The 12,244-nt window shown below is 42.8% G+C and overlaps 1 protein-coding gene across 4 annotated transcripts in view; it reads left to right on the top strand.

The window, feature by feature from the left end:
• Positions 1–12,034, top strand: part of LOC146562223 (multivesicular body subunit 12B-like) — a 39,024-nt gene extending 26,990 nt beyond the window's left edge. For 3 of the 4 annotated variants that reach the window (XM_085293801.1, XM_085293802.1, XM_085293800.1), the window contains exons 8-10: positions 7,026–7,084; positions 7,508–7,567; positions 11,125–12,034. In XM_085293801.1, the coding sequence (XP_085149927.1) occupies positions 7,026–7,084; positions 7,508–7,567; positions 11,125–11,166 (161 nt within the window). In that variant the 3' untranslated portion in view covers positions 11,167–12,034. The remainder of the gene's footprint in view (positions 1–7,025; positions 7,085–7,507; positions 7,568–11,124) is intronic. The other variant, XM_085293799.1, reaches the window with a different exon arrangement.
• Positions 12,035–12,244: the final 210 nt, after the last annotated feature.

Here is a 12,244-nt window from a genome sequence, read left to right as displayed (position 1 = left end):
GTCAGTTTCTATTTTTAAACAAATGACAGGCACAACAAGTATTTCCAGTTGTAGATATAGTCAGACGTTGTGGAGTACGAGTCAGTGTCAAAAAGCACATCTGGATTAAAGGCTTTCACGCCATTCAGTCACTTTTATTCAATTAGACGATCCAGGTTTAGTAGCAAAACATGATTGATCCTGGTGCGACGGTGCCATTAAGTATTTGAGGATCAATCCTGTATAAATCCTAATGGAATTTTTGACTCCAGCCTTGAGGCCCTCGGGCATTTTTTGGACCTTTATTACAGTCAAATAAGAGACTTTAAATGGCTTTGCATTTGCAGGCCAGACTGGACTCTGGAGTCTCATCCCTCATTGCTTTCTATCCATCCCTGAGATAGAAGCAGTGCTCCATTAGTTTCAGTGTCCAGACGTGGACAGGCTCAATGGATGGGCCTGTCACAGCTCCCTCATTTGCCCCATGTACAGCAGGGTTTGTTATCACACATCTAATTAGAACTTGATAAAAAATATTTCACAAAAATCCAGTCATTAAATATAGTTTAAGGAGATTTATGGTCAAATATGCCTTAAAGATCTTTTAATGGCTCTGCTGACTTGTTAAGTTTGTAATTAATGATCTTCTAATACATACTGTGGTGTGATTTAGAAAGCACAATGAGATTCTGGGAATGAAGTCGTTTTGGAAAAGGGCATCTGGGGTTCCCAGAAGCTATATTAAATGACTCTGCTCACACTGGTTTGCTTAAAACCATGAAAGTCTGCTGTGAAAAGGTTCAAACACATCCATGTGCTTGCATAGATGGGGCCATTTTTTTGTTGAGGCGCAGGGAATATTGCATTATTATGAAATGGCTGGCTTATCGTTTTGCAATAGTCCATTAGCGTGTACAGAGAAGTTCCAGGCTCAAACGTAACAGCACTTTTATTTAGGTGCTGCAAAATATCTCTTTTCAAAGTCCACTCATCCTCACACTGTAAAAGTAATAAGCAAGTGAATATGTATCAGACTGTAAATGCATTATACTAATAACAGTCTCCTGTTTCATCAGGAGAGTAATGGTGTCCTTATTAGCATAATTAATGACAAATGGCAGTGCAGCATTGGTGGATTGGTTCTAGGGGATGATAAATTGGTGGATGCCCAGGTTAGTGGCTGCCAAGGAGGCCTCTTTGGCTGTCATCCCTCCTGCTTCCGCTCTGGCACAGTTCATTACTCACTGTGTGAGATGCCACTTTACATTGCTTGGTACTGTGAGCATGGAGAACTTAATAATACCACCCACAACCACATAGGGCCTGCTGCTTTACCCACAGTCCAGAGGGCAAGTAGCTCAGCAAGGGCTAGGGGTTGTGGAGGAGCAGGGCTACATGGGAATCATCTCCTGCAGCTGCACTGATCAAAACAGATCACGCGTCAGTCGATACTTCAGGGGAGCTGGGGCCATATGACCAAGTCTCCAGTGCTGGTGAGTGTTTCTTGTTAGGATTTCTGGGGCTCACCACATCCCTCGCATCATTACGGGTTAGTTTGCCCACAGAACCGCTAATTAAGAGGGGATTTGTATAATTGTGCCTTCTGCTGTGTCCCATCCGGCACATGCAATTTACTGTCAGCCCTCTGCCAGCTTTTACACTTGTCCAGAGAGGCGTACCCCATTTATACACACATTCTGCTGCACATTTACCAGCAGCCACAGCTAGGGATCAATGCCAATGCCATGGCAGTGTCTTAAAACACACTGTGCTGCTGATTAAAATCTGATTGTCCATTTAATTTCATGAGAGTTCAGCCCAGCCAGCAAGGAGGGTTCTCTCTGTACTTCTCTAGCATTAAGTGCTTTAGAAGAATGACTAAAACAGGTTTTAAACCAAGTGACCGAACAGCCTCGGTGCTTCACGCTAAATAGCCTGTGCTACATATACATGCTCGGTCTTGAGAAGTTATCACACATGTACGCACCCCCTCAGAGCGCTCTGCGTTATGCAGCGGTGTTCGTGGCCAAGGCACCGTAAGTGTTGCTGGCTCTGCCCACTTTCTGGAAGACTGATGGACCAGCGCCCGACTGAGGCTGTCGGCTGGCTCCCTACCCACAACCAGATTTCAAGGACTGCTTGTCACAGATGGAAAAATAAGTGGGTCATTCTACATAAGCATGTTGTTTTGCACCCCTCTGGTAACAAAGAGCAAAATTTTAACACTGGTGAATTCAACAATAAAGCAGTTTATTCAGACTCCATTTGAGTCTGTTGCTAGTTTTGCCAGTCTGTCTCATTACTTTTTGGTACTTGTCACGAAAATCTCAGCTGCAGCTCTGCTTACAGTTTGACTATAAAGCCAATTTCATATCTCATTCTATTTATACACTGCATTTATACATTTATTCTTCTCATACACTTATTATTATTATTCTTTTTTATACTAAGTTAATATACTGTGTTGTGTTGTTTGTTGCGTTGTGATGTGTCATATCGTGTCGTGTTGTGTTATATGTAGTGCCGACGTAGGACAGTTTTCCAATTTCATTGTACTACTGTACTATGTATGACTGTGCAATGACAATAAAGAGTTATCTTATCTTATCTTATATGTTAGGAAAGTAACTGTTTTACTTAATTTAATGGATTAAAGATCAAAATAAGCAGTCAAGTGGGCAAAGAGTGAGTTTTAAAAAGTGGTGCAGTTTCTCTCCACTCACTCGACGCTTTCCTTCCACGATTCCTGAACTCTGTAGCAGCCCCAGCCTGTAGCATGCAACTATAAATGCATTCATCCACTGGATCTTATGCGACGAACTCTTAGTGCTTCAGAAACCTTTTAAGCTTGTTTACGTTTTTTAAGCGTTAGGACGAAATGAAATTAATATTTCAGTATAAACTAACTGACTGACTGTCGGGAGAATTGCGAGAGAAGCTCGCACACACTGCTGCCGTGAGACCGCTGCGGAAACAAACTGCACACAGCCGGCAGAAAGAAAATAAAAATAGATTATCAGAAACCCTCAACATCACTTCAGCGCGGGATCTATTTTAATATCAGCGTTTTACTCTCTTTTTTAGAATGTTAATCGACTCCCCGGTAAACATTTTAATAATTTAAAAAGTTACATTTCCGCTATTGCAAAGTTTTTTTTCACTCATCTGTCTAGAGGGGTTGAAAAAGTAGGAGGAGAAAAAAAGATAAAAGAAAAAGAATGGGTTTCATAGAGCCATAGTCATTAAAAGAATCTGAAAATAGCAACTCGCTATCATCTGTTCTCATAGCACGGGTCAGGAGCTCTGACACCTCCAAAATTCCTCCTGTCAGGGTAGGGGGCCATTTGTATTCTCTCTCATTAGGCAATTTGACTAATGACCTGCCGTGGCTGCAGAGCTACTGAGGGACCCAGAGCCTCGCGCCCTCTCTCTTGCAGCAGCCTGAACACACACCCTCTATTGGAATGGCACAGATGGCATGCCCGGGCGACAAAATAAACTACAATATGTCTCCGAGATGCTGTCAGGTCTGGGCACTATTTCTCATGTCAGACTCAGGCTAAGGGCTGTGAGTGGGCATAGGGGGTCCTCCTCCAGCTCTCTGTTCATCTACTCACCATTATCTGCAGAGGTGACAGAGAGCAGGGTCTGCAGCAGCTAGAATAGCATTTCCATGGTCTGCATAAAGAATCCAACTCAAATTGAGAGTCGCACCGACAGGGGAGGCAGTGCCATGTCTAGCTCTGGCTACACACAGAGAAAAAAGCAGCATCCAATTGTTTGGCATATGAAATGCAGCAGCCACCAGATAAAGCTTTAACTTTTTTTAAAAATTATTATTTCTATGTTCAGATTATTTTGTGACACAAAACAATAGATGGCAGCTCGATCATGAGTAAAAACTTGTAAAAGACGTTCATTTGCACTTTTCGCATAATCGCCCTGATTCCGCCTCCCCGCCCCCACCCCCACCCCCTCTCCAATTCAGCTGCGAGACAGATTCACCCAAGTAATCATACTAGACAGAGATCAATGCAATTCTGCTGAATTAGTGAAGTGTAAAATAAAAGTTCATCAACATTCCTAAAGTGCGACTCTCCAGTTGTGGTTCAGGTAATATGGGGCATGCTCGATCACCCACGCATATTTTTCCATCAGTCAGTGTCGGAGCACAACTCGGTGTGGTTTATGTGTTCGTGTGTGTGTGTCTGTGGGTATGCCGCCACTTGCGTTACACGCGGCCATGTTTGTTAGAGCCCTGGAAATGCAATGTATGGCACTGCTGAAATCCTGGGTGACAGTGCATCCAACAATGGAAGAGTGAGGGATTAGTGCTCAGCCCAGCGTACGAGGGAGCCCTTCCCGCCCTGAAACAGCCATTCATCTGTGCCCAGGGGCTGGAGATGACAATGCAGCCATTGCTCATCGCACCTGACGGAGCCATTAATAAGGCGATGATCCACACGGGGCCTGTGCTGACTTCGTTCTTTACACTACAATCACTCAATCCGCAGGGTCCTCCTTACTTAACACCACCTCTGTGTTCACTGCCACCATCATCATCATCATCATCACCATCATCATCTTAGACGCTATGCCAAAATTCCTTCCAGATGTTTTTGTGCTGAATATACTGACAGGCTCCAAATGCCAAATAACTGCCCAGTTCCCCGCACTGCAATGCACTCATGAGTTAATGGAGTGTAGCGGGGCCATTTAAGCAGCTAGAACATGCTTCATACTGGGATTCCTGCTCAGAAGATTGGATTTACATTATTTTTGCCCTTTGCACCTTCAGATTTCTCCTCAGTACAGCATCCATTCCTTACCACCAAGTCACCACCCGTGCTTTTCCATTTGTCTGGATGTAAGATAGCCTCTCTGGTATAGATGGGGGAGGAATACAAAGTGGGATCTGGTTTTAAATGTAATCCTTGAGCAATAAAGAAACTCTCTGGCCTTCAGCACTGTCCATTCATCTGTCTGTGCCACGCAGATCCATCAGCAGCTACAATCTCTGCTTCCCATTGCTGGCTATTGATTCAGATGTATTCTCCCTGCCTACTTGTGCCTGGCGTTGGTACTCCCAGCAACAGAGTGCATGTTTATTCACTTGTAGTCCCGAGCTTGAACAAGCCATCATGCCTACCTAGTTGCCCTCTGCTTCAAATAGCAACGCATTCAAAACCGCTGCAGGGAGATGAGATCGGGCTCAATGTGTTTTTACTCCTAGCACCTATAAAACCTACTTGTGACATCGCTTGCTTGATAGTAATGTCTCTTGATTTTGAACCAGTCTGAACTATTCTAAATATTGGATTTGTTACCAGAAAATTGAATGGTGGTGCACAGAGGAGTAATAACTTTGGTGATCCACCGACTTTCCTGAAATGCAATCATTTTGATAATGCATGAACTCTTCATCTAGTGTCAATCAGCTCAAATTTATATCATATATTGACTCACATGACTTTTTTCAACAAAGGCTTGTGACGCCTTAAGACTGTGTTTGTGTCTCCTTCGGGAATCCTGTGTTAACTGTACCACAGAAGTGCTAGCTTTGTTAATTTGTTAATTAAGTGCTAATTAGTGTAACAATTCCAAATTAGTCTGTTATTTTTGCAATTATGTACACAGAACTTTTTTACCTTTATTTACCCGAGAGAGAGAGTTTGAATCAGCAGGAGCGCTCTGGGCTGGGATAGGCAGGGGAAACAGGGGCTCATGGAGAACAGCAGCACAGGGGAAAACGCCGCTGTGTTTAAGTACAAAACGGCTATCACGGTCGCAGAGTCTTGCTACTGCTGCACTTTTTACTACGGGAGATGATTGGAATCCGAGGAAGTGAGCGAGCTTTCCTGCGGTCACGCAGGGCGCGGGTCACGCTTTGATTACAAAGATCACATTGTGCTGCACTTGTGCGGAAAGTGCCAAACCGTGGATCTGTGTAATAACCTAGAAAAAAAAAGAAAGGGAAAGCAACTCGCATAAGTGTCAAAGTGAGGGATATTTTAGAATTTCATAATTTTCAGATATTGCTGTGTGAACAGGAAAAGGCCAAAAGGAGTTTCAGCCCCCCCATCCTTTCCACCCCCAAAACGATGACTCATGAACAGCTCTGGCTTACGTTTATGAGTTCCGTTTCCTGTGCCAGCGCCTGATGGACTGCGGGTGAAAGAACACCAGTTGGAAGCTCGGCCTCTTGATATTTGGGGCTCGCGTTGAAGTCGACTGCAGCAAGTTTTGTGCTTCCAGATTTGGGAGTTTTCTAATGAAGCCGAGCAGCTGCAGTTTTCCCTTCAGTCTGGAAACGAGAGGCTTTGTGTCTCTTGTCACCCTGTGTTAATTTGGGCCCTAATGTATTTTATAAACAAAGGGCTGCTCTCTAGCCTGACAGTCGTGACACCTTGATTCCAGTGCAGGATGCATGCAGGACGGGGTTACACCATTAATAATCAACTGGCAGCCATCACACCATTTTAACCACGATCATTATGATAAAGGGCATACACTTAATTACAGGCCTGCTTAATTATAGCTCTGTTGAAGCTCGTTTGTTTGGTCAAATGCTAATTATACCACCACGCTCTTGGCAAGTCCTCATTTCAATCCACTTTTTTTGCCAGCTGAACAGTGCGGCTTATTTTCATGCAAATTTGATATCTGGTGAATGTTTTGTCTCTCTTCTTTCCGCTTTTCTGTGCCTAGTGTGAGTGTGTCTTTGTTTCGGAGGTGAACATCTCTCAGACAAGACGGAATCGGGAATAATCAAGAGTAATTAAACTGGAAGAGGGCTAGGAAAGGGCTGGGTTGGAGGAGAGAGAGTGGAGGTGCTCAAATACAGCGGAGAATTAAAAAAAAAAGCCTTTCATCTTCTCTCCGTAGACGGAAGGAAGGGAGGTGTCAGGGTGGCTGGGGATGTTGATAGCTTTGCTGTTTTTATAATCCCACGTTTAGTCTCGTGGAGATTCTTGGGATCAAGAGTGGGGAGTATTATGTTTATGTATAAAAGTCAGACTTCAACTTTGTTTTTTGTTTTTTTGCAGCTTTGGATGATGTGCCCTTTGTGATCTCGGAGAAGTTTTCGCAAAAAATCCCCAAAGAGGTAAAAAAAAAAAAAAATAAATAAATAAATCAAAAGGTTTCGTGGCTCTAGTGACAAACTGCAAAATGATTTCTTATGAAGGTGCCGATGATTTTTCCTACAAACTCTCTTCAGGTGAACACTAGTTCTGTCCTTTTCTTCCTTTCTTCGCCTTTTTTTCTCCCTATTCTTTCCTTTTCCTTTCCTCCAGACTGAGTGATGAATGCGTGCAGTCAGGCAGAGCTGGCTCAATGCAGTCCATTTGGCTGGCTGGCGGTGGTTGTCACTATAGCCCCGTTTGTATTGACACAGAGAGGGAGAGGATTAAAGATTTTAAGCATGCTTACTTAGCCATGAGCCTAACCGCCATGTTTCTTGTGTGTGTTTTTTTTTTTCTTCCCCCTTCTCCTTCTCCCTCCTCCTCTCCCCTGCTTTTGATTTCAGATGCAGCAAGTCAATTTAATGGGCATTACGATCAAATCCCTGGCAGACATCGAGGAGGAAGTGAGTAGAGGCTGCAATGCTCGGCTGCCGCTGACGCCGCTGGCCCAGAATGCAAAGCAAACGGTCTTGGGGTTGTAATTAAGTGTCTGAGACAGCGAGGCCCTGTTGGCTCCACTAAGCCCCAATTGAATAAAAGCACGGCCAAGCTAGGCAGCCATTCTTTCTTAAAAGCTTCGTATCCTGTTCCAAAACACTTGACTTATATTCCCCCAATTCTACTCTCCCCCCCACCTCTCACACAGCTCAATCGAGAATCTTGCAAGCAGCGCCGTACATCTTAAGGAGCCTTTTTCCGGTCACATAAACTTTTTAAGTTTCCAATCAGCTTTGCAGTTAAAAATAAATAAATAAAAAGTTAAGAGATCACGCCGAGTGAGTAGAAAGCGCCACAAAGCCCTCCACATTTCTGATGAAACACTGTAGCCTACAGGCATTCGTATGAAGCAGATCAGCTGTGTGCAGCAGCTCCTTCTTTGGAGCTCATGTGTTTGTGATGGCAAAGAGAAAGAGAGCCGCTATGTCTTTGTGTGAGCGAGCGTGCGCGTGCGAATGTGTGTAGGTGTGTGTGCGTGTGCTTTAAAGAGAGTGACAACCCCCCTTCTCTCTCATTAGCACGGTATCTCGGTATCAGAACTGCCAGGAAGTGACAGACCACTGTAAAAGAACAGGTGCTGTTGGGTTTGAGATGTGTTACAGAGCAAACACTCCCTCATCAAACCGGGTGTCTGTTCTGCACTCTGCCTCTGTCTTCTGTCATATACTATCCAAATCACACAGAGTCGCCATCTTGTCATATGGTCATCTGAATGAAGCTCATTGTCAGCACAGGTATTAATGGCATGTACATATATGTGTATGTGAGTGAGTGTGTGTGTGTCCCGGTTGGAGACAGCCTGACTGCTCATCCTATATGTTCTTTTTCCCCCCCCCCTTCTTCCTCTCCCCTCTTCTCATCCTTCCTCCTCTCCTCCTCCTCCTTCCTTTCTTCTCCGAGAGTGTGATTAGCAGGAGGACACATGGTGAGCTGAGCTGGGGAAGAGAAGGGAAGGGCATGAGAAATCATTAATTACAGCCGCGCTGGAGCTGATGAAGTAAATGTGAGATAGTGTAACACACAAGATTTAGTGAAGTGGACGACAGCACAAGATTAATGGTGGGGCCAGGCTGATGAGGATGAAGTCACAGCTTAGCTTGATAATTAGTTTCCAAGTGGAAACATCCCTCACCATTGTGTTATTTTTACTTCTCTCCTCTTATTATTACCCCACAATGATATCTGCAGGACAAAGGAGGGGGTGGGGGGTGGAAACGTAGTCTGTGATATTCTCGCAAACACGCTGGAAAACATCCTGTCTGTAAATTTTCTCCTTTTTTTTTCCGGGTCTGTGCTACATTATTAATTTAATATCCACCGTGTTTTCTTTTCTTTTCTTGTCTTTCTTTTCTCCAGGCTGCTAAAGAAGCAGAACTTTATTCGTGGTTGTATAAAACAAAACAAGACAAAAAAAGGCAGCTGTTTTGGATCTAATTGTCCCTCAGCTGGAAGTAGATTTCTTCTTCTCTTGTCCAGAAGAGGTCACTGTCCGTGCCTCACTGTAGGGCTCCTTCTCTTTTTTTCCTCCCTTATTCAGAAACTGGAGGCGCTTTCTGCACAGAACCTAATTGCCTCCTTTTTAAATCCCTTTAAAATTATAGATTCATGGAAGAGATGCGCTTTCCAGAATTCTACATATGCACATGTAATTGAGGAAAACTGTTGTAATCACAGCCACAGTTGTAGATAAGACCATTTCCTAACAGGCATCACTTAAGCCATGTCTCAGATGATGTTGGTTCCAGCAATTAGGCATTCTTTTCATTTCCCAAATGACTCGCAAAACTTGCGGATATTATAATTGCTTTTAGCCACGCATATCTAATTTGTGTCTTTTTAAGTGTTAATTAGTAAGCGATTTAAAGTGACGTCTTTATGTAGTTTGCTCTGCTGAAAAATGTTGTTGGCGGCTGGCTAATGATTTTCAGAGGGAGTACGTTAGGGTGGAAAAGAAGTGTGTATCCACACATGACAAGATTTTCATTAGCACCTATGTATGATTAGTTTTCAGTGCTTGTGGGGAGTTGGGTGTGTGTGTGTGTGCGTGTGTGTGCTTCTCTTCCTGCTTATGTTTGCGTGACTGTGCGTTTCCATGTGAATGTATGGCAGGACAGTAGTGTACAGGGGGTATGTGAGAGGGAGAGCTCCAAATAGAGGTGGAATTAATGAAGACAACATGTCACATATTTTTGGCAGTGGAGCAGGGACAGGAAATGAAGCCCGGCTCGTCTGGGTGACTGCCGCCCATGTTCTAGTGTGTCACTGTCCTGTCAGCCTGTGTGTAAAACTGGCAGACATTGATACATGCTCTCCCTGATAACACCCCATTCCCCCATCCATCATCCACACTCACACACGTACACGCAGGAATATTTATTTACTGTGCCAGATGTTAGAGACTGAATTTTTGTGTGGTGTTGGTGGCGGTGAAGTGGGGGGAGGTAGAATTTCTTTTCGCAAATAACGGGCTTGTGATATGTGACAGCTTTTGGGTAAGTTGCAGATTCCCCCCTCAAGTAGATGAAAATGAGGAAAGGTGGTGCTTTGAATCCGGAGAAGCCGATTTCAGCCATTGTGGCTCTGTGGAGTCAGTTGGAGAAACTTATTTGAGTGATCATACAGCATCACCTAGTGCTGCGTTGCAGTAATAACAGCTGTCTAACTTGGTGGAGTGGGCACAGCTTTTGGTGCAAAAGTTTCCAGAAAGCGCTCACAAACAAAATCATGAAAACTTCAGTATTTCAGAGATGTCGTTTAATAATTTAGGGCCAACAGTGTTATTGTTTTTGGCTTTTTTTTTTTCAGATCACACACCACAGCCACCACAAATTTAACATATGCACATCACCCCCAGGAGCTCTGCAGTCATTTTTTTATGATGGTTAATCGAAGCCAGAGATTGAGGGGCTCCGAAAACTGACTGAATGAAAACGTTTAAATTTATAAACCACGCTTTCGCAGAGGTATTCATTAATGTCAGTCTGTAGTGTTTCCATATCAAGGCCAAAAACAGTCTTTGACGTTCAGTGTTGTTTTTTTAAACATGACATCACAGGTTTGTGGCACTAAAATTTTAATTCTACTCAGTTGGATTTTGATCTTTTTGGAAAAACGAATTTAAATAATAAACATGCATAAAATCTTTGAAACAAAACAAAAAAATGAAGCATTTCCTGTCGTTAACGCCACAGAAGTCAACAGTGTTTCAGGCTCTCACTTTATTTCTAGCCTTGTCCATGCCAAGCCACAAGGGGGCAGTGGTTCTGTTTAGTTTCTCAGTCTTTGGGGAAAGTAGCAAATTATTCTTAAATGTTTAATCAGTTTGTTTTTTAGTTTATAGTTATGAAAATGTTTGACTGTAACATTTGATTTTTGGTGGATTTGCTGCTTGATGTAATTGTTGGTGATGTTTTTATTCTGTTAACAGTGTGTGTACCTCTTTGTCTTCTTCTTCTCTTTGCAGTTTCAGTACAACTTCAGCACAGAGCGAAGCATTGTTCTGTAACTTGTCACCGAGCCTCGTCTCAGCTGACAGAGTCGCAGCGACTGAGAGAGTACAGACGGACAAAGGGGATTATTCAGAACAATCATGAACTATCAAATTACACCACAATTTTGAATTGTGTAATTTAAAAAAGGGGGAAAAAATAGTCCTTATGGAGATACTGGGATGATGGATTGTATTTAAATAATTCAATACTTTAAATATTTTAAATAGTTGCTACAAATGTGCACAATTAAATTTGACAAAATAATTTATTTTTCATGACGGTTACTTTTCTAAATTTGCATTTTGTCTTATTTCACCCATCACGTTCAAAGTTCATCTTTTCTAGTTAGTATTCCTGAATAGATTCATTCATGAAAGTATGTTAGCTGTGACTCACATATTGCTCATCAGGGTAACGGGTACATGCTGACAGTAAGTAGCAGTCGGAGTGGAACAGAGAGGCAGCTTCATCACACACGAAAAGGCCGGTCTAACGTTCATTTCCCAGCAGAAGCATCTTTCCGTCAAGAGGTTTATCATGAGCAGCACGCTGCAAGAATGAGCAGAGCCTTGGGACACGGGAGCGCTTACCCCAGGCGCCCACCCACGTCAGCAGTGACTCCTCCACTGAGTCACCGAGAACAGTTTCAGATGCCATATATATTCACCCAGCTGCAGTTTGCTACAGGAAACTGGTTAGGAAAATCAATTCGAGGGTTTTATAAAGCTGATTTTCAAATATTGTAATATTTATTTGCACATTTTTTTCTTAATATTCAAAACATTAAAAACAAACCTACATGAAATTATTTGTTTATCTTTTTTTAAAATAAACTAAACAACACCCTGCTGCCACATAGAGGTCAAATTTAGAAGCAGAATTTACACTTGAGTACTGAGACATAACTTGCCTCCTTTTTCTTCATGTGTAATTTGCAACTAATTAAATTGCAAAAGAATCCATTCTCACATTTGTGCAGGGGTAATTAGTATCAGAAAGTCGTGAATAGATAAATGTCGCTGTTGGTAATTAGAGTCTTATAGTGCTAATCATACTGCATTGTGAACTTTTGCATTCAGAATTACTGAAGAC

Source organism: Mchenga conophoros, linkage group LG12, assembly GCF_057382185.1.
Source record: "Mchenga conophoros isolate Kocher_MC1m ecotype Shallow Benthic linkage group LG12, M_conophoros_male_GT1.1, whole genome shotgun sequence".
In the NCBI taxonomy this organism is placed as follows: domain Eukaryota; kingdom Metazoa; phylum Chordata; class Actinopteri; order Cichliformes; family Cichlidae; genus Mchenga; species Mchenga conophoros.
Note: the sequence above shows the minus strand (reverse complement) of the source record. Positions and strands in the feature narration are given on the sequence as shown.